General features: G+C 36.4%; 1 protein-coding gene across 2 annotated transcripts in view; it reads right to left on the reverse strand.

The window, feature by feature from the left end:
* LOC133516639 (peptide transporter family 1-like) overlaps positions 1-24,115 on the reverse strand; it is a 51,046-nt gene that overhangs the window by 8,804 nt on the left and 18,127 nt on the right. For both annotated transcript variants that reach the window (XM_061849659.1, XM_061849665.1), the window contains exons 2-4: positions 12,714-12,792; positions 2,881-3,022; positions 2,297-2,383 (exon numbers count right to left, since the gene is read on the reverse strand). In XM_061849659.1, the coding sequence (XP_061705643.1) occupies positions 2,297-2,383; positions 2,881-3,022; positions 12,714-12,792 (308 nt within the window). The remainder of the gene's footprint in view (positions 1-2,296; positions 2,384-2,880; positions 3,023-12,713; positions 12,793-24,115) is intronic.

Consider the following 24,115-nt stretch of genomic DNA (forward strand, 5'->3'; position numbering starts at 1 on the left):
GTTCAATTGTTTGACGAAATTGACCTAAGCTCATATTCCATTTATTTAGTGCCGGATTAAGACATTTTGGTGCCCTAAGCATTTCTAGACCATGGTGCCCCCTCATCAAGATTACATTGAATTTTCTTGGTAAATTGAGTGACGTTTATTGCCGCATTACTTCTGAGAATAGAATTTTCAATCCGTCACATCATTTTATCACGGAAATTGACAGAACTGCAGTAGTAATGTTCCAAGAGTAGGTAAGGTCAAGTGTAAGCAAATTCGAAGACCGTGCTTCGCATAAGTCCGGAGGCCGAGCCAACCATGGTCCAAGTGTAAGCGAAGACGTAAGACATGGGCAGTATTCCGCACAGGATTTTGCAACCTCTAGAGCTTTCCTGCGAAGCTCATTCATGTGAGGGCAAAGGCCGAGCTTCAGTAGGGGCTTAGCCATTGGCCATTGGTTTTTGTCAGAACAAGTACCAATGGCCACAAATGTCTTAAATAGCAAATTATTGTTTACGAAAACGGAACTTAATAGGGTAAGTTTTAAAATTACCTCTGACCCGACGTTTCAAGGCCGGCGTTGTCCCCATGGTCTCGGAGAAGACTGTGTAAAGTCGCCATCATTATTTTGACGTTGGAGGTAATTTTAGAACTTAATCAAACGCGAATAAGTCCCGTTTTCTTAAATAATAATGTGTCACAATTAGGCCAATACAATTAGATTTTTTCGACCTACAAATACGTGTAATCCGAGTTTGCTCCATTCCAGGAGGTGTGCATAAATGTTTCCTCTTTTTCAGTTGTTTTGGTTGTAAATCGAAAACGGTACAGCCGACGGAAAATTTGTTCTAATTACGACTATTATTAAAATTGATATCTGAGGATCCGAAATGTAATTTAACTATGTTCTTGGAATAAAATATATTGATTGGTTGATTGATTTAAGGTACCTTAATATGTATTCGTAGTACCTAAATTGTAAAAAAGGTCGACATTTTTATTTTTGGTAAAATCATGTTAATAATCCGAAAACGCTTTCTTACCAGTGTCTGATCCACCAAGTGCTATTGTAATTGATAGTGGGTTCCTTCTACATCGAGTGGTTTGGCAATCCAAAGGAAAAAATTATCTCCTAAGGATCCCAAAATGTTTACACACCTCCTGGGATAGAGCAAACTGGGATTACACGCATTTAGGACCAAATAAATCAAGCAGCAGCTCGGCCTGGCCGACACATCTGGTGTGCAAGAGACCAAAATACGCTACAAAATCGGTAATCTACGTCGAGAAAATCGGTTGGCCACAAGCCCGACGGTAAGATTTTTTGGCCATGAGCTTTGATGGCCTCCTCGTAAGGTTGGAGATGTGCTTACGTGTCCTCACTCTCTTACGACCCTTCGTTATTAGATGGGTACTTGCACACGTATCAAGAAGTTTCGTGTACATAAGTACTACACTACGACTGCGATGCTGATGCAGCCTGCGCGTTTTTTTTTCCTATGATTTTGGTGCCCCCTAGACGTGGTGCCCTAAGCAAGTGCTTATTTTGCTTAATGGTTAATCCGGCACTGCAGTGATTTATTTCTTCTTTTGGCCTCAGAACTGCGTAATCAAAAGCTTTCGGGTTCTTCGTTGAGCACCTTGTATAGGTATTACCTACTAAGACTTCACATTTCACGCTAATAAATACGTTATTAAAGGTATTATTGCCATATCATATTGCTTACTGACAATTTCAATTACACTTACAAAACCAAAATCAGGCTGATCCGTCAGTTAAAATTTTCAGCAGGACCTGATTAGATTCCACATTGAATGTCTGTGACCTCTTTATGAATTTAACCGTGGAGGTGGAGCAATAACCTCGCAGTAGTCACAGTCGTAGTAATTAATGTTGATCAATAAAGCTGATTGATGTTGATGTACAGTATATTTAATTAGATTTCACTTAAATATGGTTCTGTGTATAATATGATAAGAGCCATGAGTCATGTGTTCGTAGTGAGTAGGCACTAAATGGAATTTACGTTCGTGTAGTACATATATTTTTTTCTCAAAATACACTTATTAAGTTATTATTATAGAGCAAGGTGTCTAAAATTTTTAAGTAGTCCTAATAAAACGTGGTCTTAATTATATGACAATCTATTTTATCTAGAAAACGTCCGTGAGACTTAGACATAATTATGATACTACTATAGGTACCGTAATTTATCCATAGGTACTGCTGATTTTTCTAAGTTCCTGACGTTCCTGTCCTCGTAAAATTAAAGTAAAGTATCAGGAAAATTACGTCCAAAACACTTACAACTGAGGTATGTTTACTGGAGGCATGGCTGTGACCGATATCAGGATGCTGCCGAGAGCGTATACCATTGACAGGTATAATATTGTTCTGAAAAACATAAGTACAAAATATTATGTTGGTCAGGTCAGTAAAAAATGAATAAGTAGCCGGCAACAAACTTCTATCAATTTAAACATGATACTTTCTGAGAGCAAATAGATTAGATAGGGGCATAAGATAAGTAGTAGGTACCTACTTATAATTTATCTGACGATGATATGATTAGGTATCCCAGTTCAAAATGGGGCCATTCATGGATTTCAAGAGATAAAGAATGTTCATAATCGGCAAGTGAAGGACGGAGTTCTGATGTAACTCTTATCTCTTTTGAGTCGTCAAACAGCTATCACCGCCGGATATTGATATTTATTTATTGAAACAATTGAGAGGCCTTAAAAGTTTCGCAAAGGACCATATCCTTGAGAATTCCGAACAAAATTTACTCCTGCGTCTGTTCTTGCTCGTCGTGTGATTGAGTGTACCCAGGTACCTACCTACTAATTTGAAGTGTGTCTTTGTTTCATAAGCGATATAGCAACGATTACCTGAACCGGCCGAGCCAGCCGTCCGCAATCATGGCGCCCAACAGCGGGAAGAAGTAGGCGAACATGGTGAACACGTGATAGATGACCGTGGCGCCATCGTCGCTGTACCCCAGCTTGTCGCGGAGGTACAGCGACAGGATCGCTAAAACATAAACAATACAGTGTAAGTACTTAATTCAACTTTATAACATGTACAAGTTACTGTACTTATTTTTTTCATTGATGTTTTTTTGCAAACAGCTAAAGCCGATGTGTTTATGGTTTTCCGTCTAGGGGTTGCTTTGGCTACTTTCTTCAAACATCACAAGGTCAGCTCATCAAGGTCGATCATTATTCACAGAAGTTGAATATTGGCATACCGTGTAGGATGAAGTGTGTAGGAACCAGAAACCAGAAACAGCAAAAAAATGGGAACTAAGCGGAAGTCCACTTAGTTCCCAATAGTTTGAGTTCGATATAGTTATTGAACGTCATTATAACCGAAACTAATATTGAAACAATTATATGATTATACAGTTTTATTTATTTGGGTTTTCCAGTTTTATGAGAATTTTAGCTAAAAAGTAAATAAACCACTTTTATTTTATTTACTTCCAATATTATTTAAGTAAAGTTTACTTACAGTTAATTTGAAATAAATGTTAATAAGTAACGCATATATACAAATACGAGGATAGATAATTCGCAATTGTAGAATTACGTCATCAATATCACAGTTGTGCGAATACCTACGCCGCCTACGCGGGATAAATGATTCATCTGAATGTATACACGTTGAAACTTAATCTCGGTGATCAGGAGTTGAAAAATATTAATAACCAACCTAAATAGAATTCAATACGCCAGATCTCATGCAATTTACCTCACCATTGAATTAATTACAATTAATTATTATCGTTTAAAACTAATAACCACATGGACACCCTAATTTTATTGAAGGGAAATAGGTGTATGTTAATCAAGTGCCATCGCTGGATTGGAAACATGCCGGGAAACATAGACATATATTTACTTCGTAAAGACTGACCTTACGAGCACTACGAATGGGGTCGATACATGGGTGTCATAATCGCATTTAGTTACACCGCTGCGCTCAGTCGTGTGGCGAGTTGCGCAGTGCAAAGGCGTCACATATAACATTCCCAATTTTTAAAAAAATGCCTAATTGTGTAGCGAAATTGTGTAAAAATTATTATAGAAAAATCAAATACACATATGAGATTTCATATCATTGGTAAATCATTTCAGATTACATTAATTTCTTGCTTAAAACTAATTTTAAACGTTAATTTTGTCTCATTATGACGCCATGTCGACCTTGTTGAAAACACAGACACATATTAAAGTAGACTGCGCTCTCGCCTCCGAGAGGCGTGCCGGGCGAGATGGCTCGAAGGAGACCTGCTATTACCATATTTATTGACACAAGTGTCATATTTATTGGTTAGGTAGGTAGGCTGGTTTAGTTTAGAATAGTCCTTCTAAATGTTGACATTCACTAAAAAGCAAGCTTGGTTATGAAGTATTTCGTATGTAATTATAAAAATAATGTATTTCTGTATCACATTTTAATATCGCCCTCGAGTTATTTTTTCTAGACACGTTTTTTGGAGACGGGAGTGCAGTCTACTTTCGCATATGTCTCTGGGTCTGGCCAAAGCGACTTGATTGTATCTTTGCTCTGACCATCGGCCACGTAGTTTACGCAGTACACAACAGATGCCGCTGTGTTTTGCTTAACGAGACTTTTCGTTCGGAATTGTATGCATGGGCTCATCTTTAGTTTAGATCTATAGCGAAAAAGGAGATCATCGATTTTCGGGTCACTGGTTACTATCGCGTATAAAAGTTCATACTATTATATTAACAAAACAATTTTGCGTACAAAACGCATTTTAGTACGCAAAATAGTCATAATATTGGGGGTAAATGAAACGGGAATTAGAAATATATAATAAAAAGACATTTTATTGTTCTTTTCCGTAGTTCAATACATTTAATTGTAAAATATGTTTTCGTACAGATATAGCATCAAAAGCGTTGCCGTTGTCAACGTATTTATTATAGCATTGACATAAGGTTTAATTTCACCTGAACCGTGAGGTTTTTTCACTGAGGAGTTATATTCTGTTTTCACTAAACTGAATTGTGGGTAGACATTAGTCATAGCTGACATAAGTGCGTTTGGATCATGTTTGGATACTATTCAAAATATCAGAAGCGTCATTCATTATTTATTTATATAGTACCTGGGCGACCGAGCTTTGCTCGGTTATAGTTATAACTATTTATTGTAATATGGTGGTGTATAGGTGATAATCTTAACTAAATTTTTTTACTAAATTAAACTTGTCTAAAACAATAAAAATTAAAAAATTATACATAAACTTGAACATATAAAAAAAAACAAAAATTAGTTCACCGGGCGAGATTCGAACCCGTAACACTCGTTTAGCAGTCCGCGTCTTAACCCGCTGGACCAGACGGACAGTGACCGGCAATACGAAATTAGCGACCATATTCTGCGTCGAAAGAAAAACTCATGAAAACTCGAAAACACGCGTTTTCCCAAACATAACACTAATCTAGATCGATTGTTTACCCCCAAAAACCCCCATATACCAAATTTCAGCAAAATTGTTAGAGCCGTTTCCGAGATCCCGGAAATATATATATTTATATATATACAAGAATTGCTCGTTTAAAGGTATAAGATACCTACTTCTAAATAGGGTGTATTACTGCAATGTTCTGCCGCCAGAGAGCAGCACTATTACATCACTTAAACCAAAGAGTAACTTATATATAACTAAGCCTTAAACAATTTTTTGAGAAGTTTTTACTATGATGACATTGATGCGTCAAAGCGGTTTGTTTACAGAGGCCTACAGTGAAACGCAAAAATCGAAATTTCGTTATCTGGCTTCTTTATCGTTCGAATATGCAAGAGTGATAGAGAGGCAGATATCGAAATTTAGGTTTTTGTGTTTCAGAATGTGGTAGTGGCGCCCTCTACGCAGAGTTTAGCGCAATATCCCCTATTACAAATCGACTATAAAAATGCCTAAAATAAGTCGTTAAGAATAGTATTTTATGCAACAGTTGTATAAGAAGGGTCAATAAATGCGAGTGGCGTGAGTTACAATGTGAGCCGGAGCCGAAGGCGTAGGCGAACATTGTAAAGGAATACGCCACGAGCATTTTTTGACCTACTTATACAACGTTGCATACAATACTTTTCCTACGAGTCAACAAAAACAAATCTTAATTTAAGTAAACAAAGCAAAAGTATATAGCTAAGATACGCGAGCATATCTTTTAAGAAAATCGACGATCTCCTTTAACAATTTGACAATAACAAATTGACAGACTATTGCACATTAGCATTAGCTGTTACCTTGGAAAGAGGATTTAAACTATTTAGACTAAACCATCGATAGAGTGACAATAAATTAAAATAAAATTTAAAATCAACTTAAATATTAGATATCATAAAAAAATTGTTGTGTTAGTGCTACGATGTGATCGCCATCGATTACTAATTAGAAAAACCGGTTCCTGATCACCGATTAAATTTCACCGAGTAAATTATCTATAAGTACCTATAGTTAATTAAAGAATGCCAGTTGAAACATTGATTTTCCCCCATATACCCCCATTACGTTGGAAAGGAATACAATTTGTTAGGTTTTGGATACTAATAAAGCGGACCGCGGAATCCTTTAGGATGCAACCGACAAAGCGCAAAAATATTCAGCTTCAACTCTAATACAGTAGAGCCTCGCTAATCCGGGCCCTTATCATTCAGTAATCCCTGTAATCCGGACGGTCTCGGCGAGGAACACTGCCTTAAATTGGGCGGAAGAAATCGTTCAAGTACCAAAATTAGAAGCCCGTACTTACAAAATAAAGTGCTGTAAAGCAGAACAGTATTTCCCTTAGAATATACTATAAAAATAAATTGCTGTTTGTTTTCGTTCGTATTAGCAATTCCTACTGTAGATAAAGTTAGCTTAATGACATCTTGTCTTAACCTATGTACTTATATAATAATATAATACAGTTACATAAAAAAGAAAGAAAAGAAAATAATCGTATACCTAGACAAGAACGCGTTCTACATATACTAAAACTGTGATTATAGCTAAATTCTAATATATCAATCATGCAGAAAGATTACAAATTACTTACATACTCGTATAAAAGTACCTACATTCAATAGCACAATCGGATTAGGACCAACCTGGAAATCTCTGGAACAGTCATGAAATTTGGTATGTCTATAAATTAAAATAAAATAAAAATCATTTATTTCAGACAACACTGTCACACAGAGTCCATATATTACAAAAAAAATACTAAAAATATGACCTAAGCCTATACTTATAAAATAAATGGCCTCTTTGGCCCCTCCCTCCCTGCACGCCTCTCCGATTAGGTTGTACATGCAGATCAGTGGACCGGGAAAGGACGGCAGAGTCCAGCCTATCTGCTATCATCTTTAGGATCCCTTTTCCACTCGCCCACATTCGCCGTACAATGGACGCCGACTTTTTCCGCATTATTACATAAAAATCATCAACCGCTGCGTCAAAGAACATTCCCGAAGCGCTACAAATGCGGGGCCTCTTTAATTAAAGGCCGCTTTTTCATGCCCACACCATTTGACATTTGGAGACCTCGGGGAATAGCAGCCATCTTGGAAAATGTGTACCATCCACAAGAAATTCGCGTTTTACTCTAAATCTACGTTCTTTATGAAAATATCGTGTAAGGTAACATTCAAGCTTATTAAACTCTACACGAAAGTCCCAAACATTTTTGCAGAAAAATTACATCTTGCTATAAAATTACTTGCTGAATCCAGATTTAGCACTTATATTTAAAAGTAGAATTCATATTCCTCTGTTTCCTATAAGGAGAATGTCCCCTGGAAGTAGGGTTGCCATCTCTAAAATTTGGAAACCAGGACAGACTAAAACGCAAATTTCTGCTGGATGGTACACATTTTCCAAGTTGGCTGTGATTCCTCGAGGTCCCCAAATGTCAAATGGTATGGGCATGAAAAGGGGGCCTTTAATTTATGTACATACCAAATTTCATTACTTTTCCCGAGATTTCGAGGTTGGTCCTAATCCAATTGTGCTACAAGTGCACTTCATGTTATTATCTTTGTACAGTCAGCAAGTAGGTGAGCGCTTAAGACTCGCGGCTTCCAAAAAAGGACTATGTTTAAAATTAAACCCTGTATGTACGAACCAATTATTAGGTACTTGGAACGTACACGAAACATCTTTGGTAAGTACTGTAAAAAAGAGTACGAACAAGCTGAGGTGGGGAATGTAAACGCTCCAGGTAGATTCTAATATTATTATATATTTTTTCTTCATAAACGAAATACAATAATGTCGACTAACACAGATGCTTGCAACTTTCAGAATGAAAACGCCTGCAGATATTTATCCTTCAGCAGGGCGATAGTTCTGAATTCAAATAATCATTGCCAGTTATCTATCAAGAGACTGTGAAGGTTTCCAACCTTCACATATTTATTTATTTTAAACTTTATTGCACATAAAAAGAGTACAACAGGCGGACTTAATGCCAATAGGCATTCTCTACCAGTCAACCATAAGGCAAAACAGAAACTTCAAGGTGGGTGCAGTGAGAATTAAACAAAAAAAAAACGTAAATTTTAAGCGAAATAAAATTTCTAAATAAATACTCGCCTCCTCGGGTGAAAGTGGCAAACATCTTCACAAAACTACACCCTGTCCTATTCTACCCTACTACAGACTCCTACCTACTCCAGGCCCCTACAGAGAAAATAATGTTCCTAACACCCCTTCGCTATGTGTCAGCCTTATTCAAGGTAGCACGTGTCCAAACCATCCGCACAGGTCGTGCCTATGTGCCTACACCCTGTCCTATTCTACCCTACTACAGACTCCTACCTACTCCAGGCCCCTACAGAGTAAATAATGTTCCTAACACCCCTTCGCTATGTGTCAGCCTTATTCAAGGTAGCACGTGTCCAAACCATCCGCACAGGTCGTGCCTATGGCTACGATCCTCGCAAAACGGTTGGATAGGGCTTCGTAAGGGAAAACCGATGGAAAAAGAACCTTACCCCGCGCTTCCACCATGTAAAAGAGTACGGACTAGCTGAGGTGGGGAATGTAAACGCTCCAGGTAGATTCTAATATTATTATATATTTTTTCTTCATAAACGAAATACAATAATGTCGACTAACACAGATGCTTGCAACTTTCAGAATGAAAACGCCTGCAGATCTTTATTCCTTCAGCAGGGCGATAGTTCTGAATTCAAATAATCGTTGCCAGTTATCTATCAAGAGACTGTGAAGGTTTTCAACCTTCACAATACTTACCAGTTGTTCATCGCATTCGATGAAGGAAAAAATCGCGAGGAAAGCGGGCTAATCCTTGGTATTAAGTATAGTAATTTTACTAATTCTTGGTATTGGTTGCTTAAAGCAGACGGCGCGCGGGCTCTTTTAGGATGCAACCAGGAAAGCGGTAAAATTAAGAGTCCGCTTGGAAAATCGCGGATTTTTTCACTAACTGTAAATGTCTTAGCATTATTAATTTTTAAATGAGAAAATATTTACTACTTATACCTAACGTTATTATAATTAAAAATAATACCTACCTACTTACTCGTGCAACAGTACTGGTGAAAACATGTTTATGTTCACTTATTTATTAGTTAATGTTGATTACTATTTCCTATGCAAGGCTACTCTCGAACAATGCAACTACATATATACTAATATATCTTGGAAATCGACTTGTTCTTACATGAGTTATTTGCTAGGTAGCTATAAACAACAATGTACAATTATTTATACCCACAAGTATAGATTATCTTTAGTTGGGGAATCACACTTAAGAAGAATAAATAATACTAATGACGTATATACATAAAGTCCAATAACCGTAAAACACTCGATTCTATGAATTACTATGGCCTTTCTGATGTCTCAAGTAGATACATTATGAAGTATTTAAAAGTGTGTTACAATGATAAGTAACACCTACTTAATATTAATCAGAATGAACTGAAATTGATAACGAAGCCTTGCATTTATTAGCTTTAGACGCAGTATCGTGGTGTTTTCGAATAAATATACGAGGGCCTACCCATTAATGATAAAGTGATTAACTTCGATGGCGAAATTATGGCGTAAATGTGTATACATATAGTTCGCTGGAAACTCGTTTTTAGTAGGTTAAGAAACGCATTAACATGACTAAGCTGCAAGTGATAAGATTAACGTTAGGAACATTAATAAGTACCTATAGAGTAACCTCTCGTGCAGGTATGCCGCGTGTAAATACATCACTGGGTAGGTATGACTATTTTTTTTTTTTTGTAATTACAGCAGAATACTGAACTTAATTACAAAAGTATCGTTAAACCAGGAAGGTTTTTCTCGATACTCCATCCTCGATAGATTTTATACAACAATAAAAATATCTTATAACAACACACATAAGGAACTCTTCATAAGATGCACAATTTAATTTATCTAACATATAAATTACAAAAATTGACACTATTGCACCGAGCGCGCTAAAATTGCTGATTGCGGCAGCTCTGGCCGGACCGGTCTGCAGTTCTGCACTTGCCCGAATACAGGATGCTCCTAATAATAATTAATAATCCTACTAATTATTCAAACTTTTTCTAGTACAATATTTGAAATTATTTAATATTATTATTTATATAATAATATAGATGCGATATGCATTATGTCTGTCTGTCTCTCTGCACGTCATTACGCTCTAACCACTAAACCGATTTTGATATGGAATAGAAGCTATGGAAATGCAATATGAAAATAGGTAGTAGTTCTAATTCTACAACGAATTTTCTTACAGCTCTTCCAACATTACTCTTTTAAGATACATAGATACATAGTTTGTAATATTATTAGATGAAATTTCTGCCTTCCATTCAGCTGGAAGTTTATTTACGAGATCTGGTAATATATATTGCGATGTTCTTCGTCCATAGAAATTTTTGAATTGAGGTTTCTTTAGCATGCGATTTGTAACTTGCCTGGTCGTCGTGAAGTGGTTTTAAAAGTGTCATGGCGTAACATAGGATTCTGAGATCACTAGTTTATACAGCATATGGTTATACGGATCTACGAGTATTACATGGTATTTACCTATGGACACATCGTACACCGGAATAAAAAAACTTCTAAGTACCTATACAAATTTTCAAAAAAAATAAAAAATTGGACTTCCGTTTATTTAGATAATTTATGTAGTTCTGATCATTTCCGAGAGTCAACAAACGAAAATAAACCATCAGTTAGGGGAGAGGGGGGAATGGAAACTGCGGGTACTTAATTAGGAACAGTAAGATATATATTCCTTATAATTGCATACAAAATCTTGAATATGTTTAACACAAACTTAAACAAGCCTTCTTGTGCCTAAGTGACTGTAAGATTCGGAACCTATGCACCTGTGGTCACAATTAATCCAACGAAAAAAATTCAACTTATATCTTGATATATGTACCTAAGCATGGAATTTTTTACTTGAAGACTCAATATTTTGTTATATGCTTTCAACCCCCAGATGGTTCCAAGTTCACCAACAATACAATCATTAGTAATGTTCATTTTTCTTGATATTAATTAGTTGGGGTAATTAGGAAATAGGAACTAAGGAATCGCGAACGTTCGCAATTATCCCTTACATTCTTAATTATTTTACTACATACTAATTACAAGTAAAATATGTTTTAACATCGCAAACGTATTTTAAACGTTGTTATGTATGCCTTAAGGTAAAAACAGAAACTTGAAATGTGATACTATTTAAAATGAAAATAAAGTAGAAATTGATTAGGTTTGTTACATGTTTATATCTTTTGAAGCGTTTTAAGTTAAGTGTTCCCATTTCCCCCACTTTCCCCTATTAGGTCGGGTTACGCATGTATTCTCGATACATAGCTACACATGTGTTTATCTATGTAGATACCACCACTACAGTCTTAGTTCTTACAGTTAGGGAGCAGAGGGAACTGTTGAGAGAAGTTTTAGTAGGTAAGTAAATTTTAGGTAGAGAAATCAGAAGTAAGCATAGAGTGCTCATTCATACCTACATGAGTTTTCTTACTAAATAATATTAAGTTAATAGTCTATGCCGTAAGTAATTTTTTTTTGTTGGAATTTTGTGAGGAGAGTCGTGAAATGTAAGGGATCCATTATATTATGTAATCGTATATAATGTATACTGGGACTCTTTATTATTTCTGCACAGATTCCATAATAAAACATATTGCTAATAAGTTTAAAACTTGCTTAAAACATAAAACTTATTAAGATTTCAATCTTATTATAAATAAGTTTTCGCAAGCTCGGTTAAAACTTCGTATCAATAGGTTTTATGCTTACTTATTTGTCTATGCTTTAGTTAAGATTGTTTTACTCGGTTACTATACCTACATACTTACGTTACAGAACGAAGTGCTTAAGTTCTAAAAGATTGAATATAATAAAAATAATTAACCAAGCAAATTAGGATAAATTAAGCCCTGCTTTTAATGTCGGATTTTTTAGAGTGTGTACTACATCGACACTCACGATTGATTGACACGATTGATTTAGCTCAGGGTTTCTCTAACTGGGCTTCCTAAACTCCCAGAGGTTAGCCAGTGATTGTTAATAAGAGTTTGTGAATAGAAGACATAACGGGTAACCGGTCCACATACGAATTAACAAAAGGTTTTAAAAAAGTGGAGCAAAAGTTTGCGGAACCCTGATCTAGGAATAAGAAATATAACTTACCTTTCATCCCATAGAATGAGAATCTTTCACATAACTCGTTGGTTACTATGAATCCTACGGCCTTTGGATAGGGTAGTTTCTGAAATGAACAAAAAATAACGGTTAGAATTCATAATTATTATTTTTTACATACACGGAACAATGGTGTGTTCGGGCACTTAGGAGGTAGAGAATAAGGTACAGGTACTATTCACTTAATCTAGCCACATAGGTACCCTTACTTAATTTTATAAAACCAGGAGGCCTACCGCGAACCACGTTCGACGTGTTGCCTCTCTATTGCACTTGTAACTTCATAGCTAAGTGTGACAGGGAGGCAACACGTCGAACGTGGTTCGCGGTAGGCCCTCAGTTAACTTTCCTAGCTCGTTCCGTCAACTCTGACATGGCTTATGGATCAGGGTTTTCATCAAACCACTAAAAAGGTCTGGTGAAATGACAAAGCGAATTGACTTGTTTGTACGATTTCGTCATTTCAATAAACCGACTGAAGGATTTGATAAAATTACCGTTTTTTCTAGACAACTGGTAAAAAGGATTGGTCAAATCTCTGTTTTGATCCCTGCAACATATATACTGGGCCAGTCCCCCAGTAGTTATTATTAAAAAATTAAGTTGAACATAAAAAGAAACAGTAAGCAAGACAGGTAAGTTTTGTAATATATAGGTATATACTATACGTAATACACGTTATAATTTCACTCTGTTCTTGTATTATATTCATTAAGCTAGCTTAGTTAAAATTCCTAAAAAATGACCATCAACCTTCAGTCACGCATGACCGACAAGTCTGAAGGTGCCTGGGTAATAATAAGGCTGAGCACTGTATCCTCGACATAGTTACTTTGTCTAAAAATACTTGCTAGTGCTTTAAATTAATTCGGCACATGATCGTTCGTGATTCTAACAATTAGGTACTTAGGTTTTATTACTTCCTAAATTATGAGTCGTTAAATTGTGCCTAACGGTCCTAAAAATGCATAGATTCGATTTTAAGTATAGGGCAATGGGTCTGACTCGACAGTGACAAAATGCGACTTCGGTAGCTACTGGTATACCTTATGTACCCCTAGTGTATTCGATGGCTTAACGTGACGTACGCGTTTGCTTTAAGTCTCATTTTGTTTGGAATTTTGAGTTTCCAAAACGTTCCGCTTGGCGCGCTGTGTTTAAATCCCATACTAAATGAGACTTAACGCAAACGCGTACGTCACGATTCCAAATTGAATAAATTTACACTAGGGGCTCTGATGTCTATAAGTCTATGCCGGTTTTATGATTGTGAAATTTATTAGGTACCTAACTTAATTCATTAATTATAATGTAGCCTTATAGTATGTCGTTGCTATCACAAAGATTGAGAAGTCAATGTAGTAACAACGTCATCTTCTATTACTTTCTTGAGTCAAGTATAGCTCAGCTACAGGTTTTGTACAAAAACAGCTCGTGCTCCAACTTTAATACCTACTGGCCCTTACTATCTGTACTACTTATGGAAAATTATACAACAGATGACATCAGATAGATTTGCTAGGGATCTGATTCATACAAACCATTGATTATTCATAAATTATTGTACTGAGATAGACCGGCGTATTCTAATTTTAAGAACAGGATATGACGAATTAGATCCATAACTAATATATTAAAATCAGACTACACGCCTATAAGTCTACAAGTTGCAAGGTAGATGAGTAGTAAGTATAACTTAAGTAAGTCAAGTAAGTCATCGTTTTGCAAGCTGTGTTGGCGTCGTACTTATTGCAATTTGCACAGTTAGATTAGATATCATACCTATATGGTTACCTACGTATTCTAGGACCCGGATTTAAAGCACTTGGCATGGCAGTTGAAAACTATTATTAGGTTGCCTAGGCGGAACCCCGGCCCTGCGCATTCCTAAAACTTAGCAAACCTTTGTTAAATTTGTCCGTTTCTAACGTACACTAATGTCAAAATGACGGCTAAAGGACAATCGATTATCAAGGGCTTGTTAGACTTAACAGGCGTTTATGAATAACGCCATTAGTGTTCATGCCTACTAACGACTTATTTCGACAAACGTTATTAAGGAATGAATTCCCAAATGTCTATGGACGACATTCTATACTAAAGAGGTTAATGAAAGCTAACAAGATGGATATAGATCTAAAATTAGGCCAGGATATGACAGTCGCGTGCTCAGAACCAGTTCAATCCAGTAAGATCCTAATAATAGAAGAAGCGTGGTCTTATATGTAATAACTAAATGACTACTCAGTATTTTTTCTTCTTCACAGTAAGTGATTAATTATCATTATTGCTTCCAATCGGTTGTATCTATTAAAATTACGTTGTATGTACAGTCGGAATTTGATTGTTTATCACTTTTCGATTCTATGTAACGGCATAAAGGTTCAAAACTGACAACCTTTAAATTTCGTGACTGTTTGGTGACTGTACAGTCACGTCTGAAAATATAGATCCTAAAATGTGCCACAAATATGTATAGACAACCTTAATATATGGGCAATAAAGTCGTGTATACATATTTTGGCACTTTTTTGTATCGATATTTTCAGACGTGATCGTACATCTAAATACTTACTGGCGTTTTTCATACACGTTTGTCAATTTAACAAACCGTTGATAATCGTTTGTCTCTATACGTCATTTTGACATTTCTTTTTATCAGGACCGGATATCCGCCTAGGCTCACAAGGCCCGGGCCTATAGGGAGCGTGCATGAACTGTAGGAGGCAGCACAGGAGCCGTCAGATTTTTGGCGCGAGGCGTAAATGTGAAGTTTTTTGTTCCGATGTAGCCCACAAGATGGCAGAACCTACTATGCACAAGAAAACACGTGACGTGTACATGTGCATGTTTATGGTTCCGATTCAGGCCACAAGATGGCAGACTCTCCAACGCGCACGGTCCCTATAGGCCCAAGCAAAAATTTGCGAATGAGACTATCTCTTAGCGCCACTTGGACCAATCACTAACCCGAGGTTAACCGGTTAAACCTGGAGTTACCATGGTTACCTGTACAATTAGACACTGGGTTAAGGGTTTAACTGGTTAACCCCGGGTTAGTGGGATGGAGCAAGTGGCCCTTAAGTAGTTGAAAGAGAAAGGCCAAAAGTAATTATTAAGGGTTTACTATGCATTAAGTATCAACCCTTTTCCAGGCATAGTACGATTTATCGACCACATACGCGCCATTAGAATTTCAACTTTAGCATTCCGATTAGATTACACTTTCAGGAAATGTTACTTGTCTTCAAATGAATCATCAAAGCTGGATTGCATGGAATATATTTGGATTTTTCGGGAAAACTTTGTAGATTGGTGCGGCCTGGAAAAGGGTTAAGAGTGTTTAGTAGGCTCACTTAGAATAAATTAACTAAAGGTGTTCATCTACGCCATTTCGCATTTATGGATTTTTTGTATCGTATGAAGGTACGGAACCCTCCATTATACATGAACCGTCACTCACTGGGCAGGTTTTTTCTCCTGTACTATAAAAATATCCAACCTGTACCCTGTACGGACGAAATTCGATTAGATTCGGTTTACGGTCCCGTACACGTTACAAAAATCTGTGAATAAATTTGCCTCATGCAACTACCAGGTATATTACATTTATTTGAATAGTGTTATGTCCAAATTCTGAGCGACCAATAAGAGAAAGCTAAACGAGTTGAGACTACCTATAATATGGAAATATAATTCTGAAATAAATGTTTAATTAATTTAATTTATAAAATAAATATCAAGATTCAAAATATTACGACCATTCCACGTGTAAGTTCCATCACCAATCCACCTACATTACGTCTTCAAACTGAACACAACAAAAAATGCAACAATAGCACAAAACGATTTATGGTCTGAATGATAATATAAAAAAAACTAGTCAAGTTCGTTTTACTCGTGCTCCGAGGGTTCAGTACAAACTGTATTCTCTCGTGTAGTTATAAAGGCGAAAGACTTGATCAGAAGTACCTATACTACTAGGTATAATTGTGTACAGCGCTATATATCGGCAAATTGTTTAAGTAATTTGCGCGATGTTGGTTTTTCGAGCATAATTCACTTGTATATCAGTCAGAGTCACTCAGATATATCATGTCCGGTTGTTCTCATCTTGCTAACGGCGAGTAGTTGCACAGACATAATCTCGCAGCCAGGATTATTAACCAGCAACTTGCTCTTCTATATGGCCTTGTGGGCTGCGAAGTACCGTCCTACAAGTACTCACCTGAGCCAGTTCTCGAAAATGGTCGTGCCACGCTCTACTACTACACACTGACAGGACTAATATTGTAGCCAATAAGCCTGACATCGTAATAATAGATCGATCGTAACGCCGGGCTGTGCTCGTCTACATCACCATTCTCCATGATGAGAATCTCGTGAAAGCCGAGAAGGACAAGTCCAATAAGTACCTAGACTTGGCTCACGAGATAACCGCCATGTGGGATGTTGATTCGACGATCATTGTCCCGATAGTCGTTTCAGCGAACGGTCTCATAGCGAAGAGTCTCTACCAACACCTTGAGAGATTCGCTAGGTGGTTGGATCAAGGGACAGATGCAGAAGGCGGTGATCTTAGAGACGGCGCGGATAGTCCAACGGTTCCTCTCTCTGCGGCCCTGACCACCGGAAGCTTGTGCCCTGCCCCGCTGCTAGCGGCACCCTAGGTTAGGTTTTTTATAACATATTTATATGTATATTGTATTATTTTTGTATTTTACTTTTATATCTATATTATAAAATCCTCGTCTAAGATGAAAGAAAAATAAAGAGCATAATAATACTTTCAATGTGTCTTGGTTAGTGTTGTTCATAACTATACCAAATTTGAAATCGATAGCTTAAGTGTTTCTAGGGATATTTAGTGATGTGACAAACAGACAGATGGACAGAGTCGCACAATAAGGGTTTCTTTTGTATCTTTTTGGTACGGAACCCTAAAAAGTATTTCTTAACTTAGTGAGTATGACATGGGATGTCAATGTATGGTATGGAATCCGGACGTTGATTAATTCAATAAACCCAAGGACAAAGGAATTAGGTACCGGTCGCGAACGTATAACAGTACCGTCGCCGTTGACACAAAAAGTTCGCATGACGACTTAGGTACCTACTCCTAGCTAGACCCATATATCGCCCGAGAGAGAAAACTGCCAAAAATAAAACCTTTCAACCCCATTAGCACCCTCTTAGAAGAATAATTTTGAGAAATATTTTTCTATGGAGCTCTACCATAGTATAAATAATATAATAGTACTACCCTACAGAAATGCCACTTCCTACAAAACTGAAGTTTGACAGTGATTCAAAGACAAATAATGCTGTCTCTTTATAATGTATGGCACTATCCCTTTCGGCTATTAAGGGTTGCTAAAAGTAAAGTCATTATCTAATCGGTGGTTGTGCACACAATGGGACGTCAAGTTCTACCCTAATAATTGCTCTGAGGAGTAATGCTGAGCCGAACGGAGCCGCGAATGCCCGACTCCCTGGCCCCCCACTGGCTCTACAGTATTTGCTTTGTCCGTCAGTAATGTCAGTTTCTACCTAAGTGTACCTACCGTAAAACGGGGTCACTTTGAAATGCAGGTGCTACTGAAATGTTCGTATTTAAATCACAATAATTTTATATGCGGGATTTTTGGCTTCAGATAAATATAAATTCATAGAAATCTAAGAATTTACACGAACAGATCGAGATCGAGATTCTTTGTTTGAATATTTATAATTTTGTGGCAGTGTTTAAAGCCCCCAAGGTTTCGTAAAGATATCCCATTTTACGTTAGCGCAGTTACGTTACAGCAGCCGAAACTGTATTTTCGGTAGGGTCCGACCGAAGTTTCGTGTTCGATTGCGGCAGGTAGGTATTTGAAAATAGTGCAAAAAAATAGGTTTTGGTGTAAACATTAAAGACCTATGCTATAATATCATTAACTGCGCTATTCCTTTATCTAAATATAGTACGTCGATTGTGAGCGGCCCACGGCCGCTCGTGTGAATGGTTCTTGATAAAGCATCAATAATTAATGTCTCTAAGAATTCTAGATAAGAGATGTTACCCATAAGTGCCTATAAACTAATAATAAGGCAAGTTTGAGATTCAGATTCACAATGTTTTACCTACCACATTGGATTACCTCAAATGACTTAAGTCAATTTATACTTTCTTCGTTAAATAATTCAACTTTTTGTTTCTAATAATAATGCGCGTACACGAGTTCATATTTTATTTAAATTGATCACATTTATGACCTCCGTGCCCAGATCACGTGACTCTCAATACGTCCTTGTCGTAAGTCTCATATTCTCGCTATTCTTTATACTTGGCATTATTTTCAACCCCTCTACTCCTCCGTATCTTAAGGAGCGTTTTACTCATCTCTCCTCCGTCAGGCCTTGGCGGAAATATTTACTTGTTCCCCCTCCTTCTTCTACGCATTTTTACAGTGACTCCTCCACGTATCGAGCTGTTCGGATGTGGAACAGCCTGAAGTTAGACATGAGGTGTGCAAATACTCTTCTAAGCTTTAAAAACCTAGTGAAATACCATTACTAATTTTCTCTTCTTTTAGTGTGCCGCTGTGAATATATCGTCAGATGACAAGCAAAAGTCACTAATTACCAAAAAAATATTTAACAAAAATCAACCTTATTTTAGTAGTTACATGGTTCATTGTGGCTATGAACTTGTGGTGGTAATTAATGACTTTTGCTTGTCACGATATCATGCATGTATATATATTTATGTTACTATTTAGATGTAGGTATTGCTAAATATAAATCTATATAATATGTATGCATATGTACTGTTTGTTTAATGGGTGTTTGTCTTACTGTACTAATTTACTCGTATTCGTGCACTACCTGTTTTTAAAACTTTTTTTTTATATCCTGCTTATAAGACCGCCGATTTATTTAATTGTAAATCTTTTTTATATGTAGTGCAATAATAGCACATTAAAGTAAAACCGCTCAAAGATCGACTAGTGAGTTTGAGGGCCTAGTACGAGTCCATCTTTAGAGTTTCCGGCATTACATAGTGCTTTTCACAACTACTATTACGAGGAAATAAGAAAACATTTGCATATCAATAAGTACTACTTGTATATTTATATACTTACTTTACTCTTTGGCTAAAACCTTTAGCCTTACCACGACTGTCTTATCAGTGTCAAACTGACATATTCGCTAACGTTTGCATAACTTACTTTCTATACATCACTCACACTAATACAAGTATGTTAGTACGAACGAGATGCATCGAATTGTGCATCGAAAGTGAGTTACCAAAGACTAAAGTAAGTATATGTGAGTTACGCTCACGCTGGCGAATATGACAGTGTCAAAGTCGTGGTAGCCGTACTAAATATTGTTTTGCAATAAAATCGGAGGTTTAAACATAAAGGAGCAAGTCTTGCAAAATAATATAATTTAAGGATTCCACTCGCCCACGCCTTGTTAGCTAAGAGAGCAATTTGAGGTAACTTGCGTAATCTACGACGAGACATTTATGTCCTATCATTAACTAATCACTAGCGATTATTTTGGCAATTCAGGATATTCGTGGGTGTATTTAGCCTAGAAATGCAAGTTTTCACTTCTAACATTTAAAAGGTTAAAGTATACTGCGGTATTAAAGTTATCCTTCGTTACGTAAGGTGCTTATCCATTAGGTCATGGGCCCTAGTCACGATCATCGACTATCAATCTCATCAAAGTCGATGGGGTATCTATCGGTCACGTACCTTTCTAAGGCAATGTCAAAACTGCATGCTTATTCCTCATTCCTGTTATATTAATACTCGTAAGGGTCAAAATTATTTACGTTGTCTTAATTCTATCAAATAAATAAATAAAGTCGAGTGCTCTCGCATGTCTTTCTAGCTGTGGATTATAGTTTGAAGAGATAAAATAAAAACTAAATTACATTTCATACAAAAACTCCATCCGTCAAATTTTTTTGGGTCAAAAACAAGACAACAAAAAGAATCTTTACGCAATTATGTTACTCGTAATTAGTGTTACAGTAGGTAATCTGCATTATGTTATGCCGTCATCCCGTCATCAGTGTAAGCCATTGATACCTATATATAAAGTTCTATCCTATAAGGGCCTGTTTCAAAGAGTAAAGTACTGTTTCACAATATCCAAGTATAGGATTAGCTAATTAACAAATAAATTAACTGCCAGATAAAACTTTCTGAGCACGTAATCTACCAGTTAAGCTTATTTCAAAACGCCTATGATGACTTTATTGGTCAGATAAGTGGCATGTAGTTTATTTAGGACTTTACTTGGACATTGTGAAACAGGCCCTAAAACTTATTTACTTATTCTATAGATTAAGACTTAAAGTATATCTATGCTTACAGTTTTCTAGTTCAGTATCTATCCGTCAGAAGCAGTCTGATGAGCTCGCAATTACTGACCTAACAATAGTTGAATTTAGATAATATTTAAACATTTCGACCGCATAGCTAACGATATCTGCAACTGACTGTATGCAGGCAAGAAGGGTTCACGCAGTTACCTATTTCTTAGAAGACACGTTGTTCCTACACCAAGGCCGATCCAGCCTTCGACTAGCCTCAGAGTCTGCCGCTCCACACGAAAGCGAATCTTGTCTACAGGTAGTTTTCGATGCTAGTTATGTCATCTGATGACATGCCATTCTTCCTAGTTTGTATTCTAATCGTTAGGCGCAGTTCACCTTGGCACAGTAACTCTGGAACATGAACATCAACCTACCAATATAAGTAGGTACTTAACTATTATGAGTACAATTTTCCTGTATGATTAAATTACATTAATAGTTATTTAATTTACCTATTCGCGTAATATTCATATAATTAACTTTATTTAAGTACCATGACTCAAATAAAACACATGAATGAAGCGGAACTGCCCGATTATCGAACTTAGGAGCCCCATTAACGATCAACTTATTCACCACCGCATATGCTGACGTCACCGCTCAAAAATTTCTTGTGCTTGTATAGTAATCTAATGTCCCGTTTTCTGTGGATTTATACTTTAAAAATAATGTCAACAATATTATCAAATGATCTTAAAAAATACACAGCGAGCTAGCAGAATAAATATTTATGAAATCAGTATGGGGTTCTTCAAAAAAGGAGTGTACAGGTTTTTAAAGGGTCGGCAACGCGCATGTAATACCTCTGGTGTTGCAGGCGTCCATAGGCTACGGTGACTGCTTACCATCGGGCCGTATGCTTGTTTGCCAGCGTCGTGGTATTTAAAAAAAAGCATTTAAAGGTATCAGCTTGATGTCAACGATAATAGGAGATACATTATAAGAAATATATATCCTCATGTTTTATTTATTTGTAATAAGAAATAAATTCACATTGACACATTGCATAAATAAGCTTTCATTTGATATAATATACGATTACTACATTACAATTTAACTAGGCAACCTATTTGCAATGTGTCAATGTGAATAATATTATCTATCATTTATTTCTTATCGCAAATAACTATATTTCTTATAATGTATCTTAGACCACGAACCCTACGTAGATACAAATACTAAATGATATTATATTAGTACGTGAAGATACTTGAATGGAATAAGTACCTAAAATTTGTGCCATGGCTATATATGTACAAAACAACATACAGTCAGCTGCAGAAGTACCTGCGAGACACGTGTTCCAAAAGCTGTGCTCTCTGCTCAGATCATTTTGCATGACATCTGGCTCGCTCTGCTGCTGGTGACTACGGTATACGGTGGAAATCTGAATGTTTGACGAAGTGAACTGTTTTAAATACAATCAGACCCAAAGGTATTTCTCACATTCCATTCAATGAATATTAGGTATTGTAGTAACCACAAACACAAACCACACAGTGACCTTAATGAAATATAATAAACTATATGGGACGATTCTCACTAAAAGTATAATAACATCGTTTTAAACACCCCCTAATAACCGAGTATCTAATGAAATACTCTCCTAGTTACCTCGTCAAGTGGCATCTTTGTAGAGGTAGATCGTTTGATTCAGACGCAATAAATTATAAAAATAAGCCATAACCATTGTAGCATTTACATGTTTACCCGTCATTTTCCCGTTTGAGCTAGTCTACCCATGTGGAATTTCTCATTGTTTATAAGTACCTGTTATCTAACAAACCTATTGTCCTGGTCTGGTGGTCTAAATCAAATAACAGGTGAAGGTAGAAATAACTATGGAAGTCATAAGTACACACTTTTGAGGCACGGAACCATAACAGACACATTTCGTGTTGGTAGGATAGATAATGTGTTTGTGGATATACTTACATTGCGTGCTGAATTATTTTGTTGATAATCTGAAATGCGCTGTTGTTGTTATTGTAGTAAGCCTACCTACAACACATTAGTTAATCGTGCAGCATTTTGTAAGAAAATAAAATATGCCGGCTATAAGTCTATATACCAATATACCTATATTATTATTTATATATCTGCACTTTACTTTTCTATTGTCAACATCGAAATGCATCACAGGTATTAATGATTACCACGGCTATGCTTTAACGATCACGAGACAAAGATTTCGCTTCACGCGCGTTGCACAATCCACTTTTTGTTATTCGGTGACGAGAAAAACAATTCACGAGAGAAGTTAATAAATAACTTTAAAATACATCATAAAATGATCAAGTTTGGTAGATTAAAAGGTAAGTAAGGTAGTGAACGACAGCACGTGCGATGACAATGAAAATATTGTTTTGTGTGAATTGGTGACGGTAACGGTGTCGAATATTGTAATGTATTTAATAATCAGCCTTGGTGAAAGACCGAGGTCGCAGGAAATGAAAGTTATGCAACTACTTAGGTACCTCACGAGTGCTTGGGTCTCTGACAATGTGCGATTAAGGTTTTACCGAAAGATCTTAAGTGTATTCTTGATCACATTTAGACACTAAAATGTCATATATACTTTTCGGGATTTAATACCAATTTTAAAAAAAATCTTTTTATTGTCACTTAGTGCAAAACGCCATTTTGATGGAGATACTGGTAATGCCATTATGGGGCGTCGTAGTCTAAATATCCTTATTGATACATATCTAATAGTGACAAATAACCTTTGTAAATTTTCGTTTTACAAAAAAAAACGTACAAATACATTTTCAATGCCATTTTTACCATAACATTAAATTTTACAAATACATTCAAAATTTTGAAAAAAACAATTTTTATTTTTTTTGCGAAATTTACCTAAACTCATATTACATTTTTTCCTTCTTATGGCTTCAGAACTGCGTGGTTTAAATCGTTGGGGTTCCTCGTGTTACACCATGTATATAATGTAACTACAACGAGATACAAAAAAAAATATTATGTCATCGGGTAATTAGAAATCTAGTAGGTA

Source organism: Cydia pomonella, chromosome 1, assembly GCF_033807575.1.
Source record: "Cydia pomonella isolate Wapato2018A chromosome 1, ilCydPomo1, whole genome shotgun sequence".
In the NCBI taxonomy this organism is placed as follows: domain Eukaryota; kingdom Metazoa; phylum Arthropoda; class Insecta; order Lepidoptera; family Tortricidae; genus Cydia; species Cydia pomonella.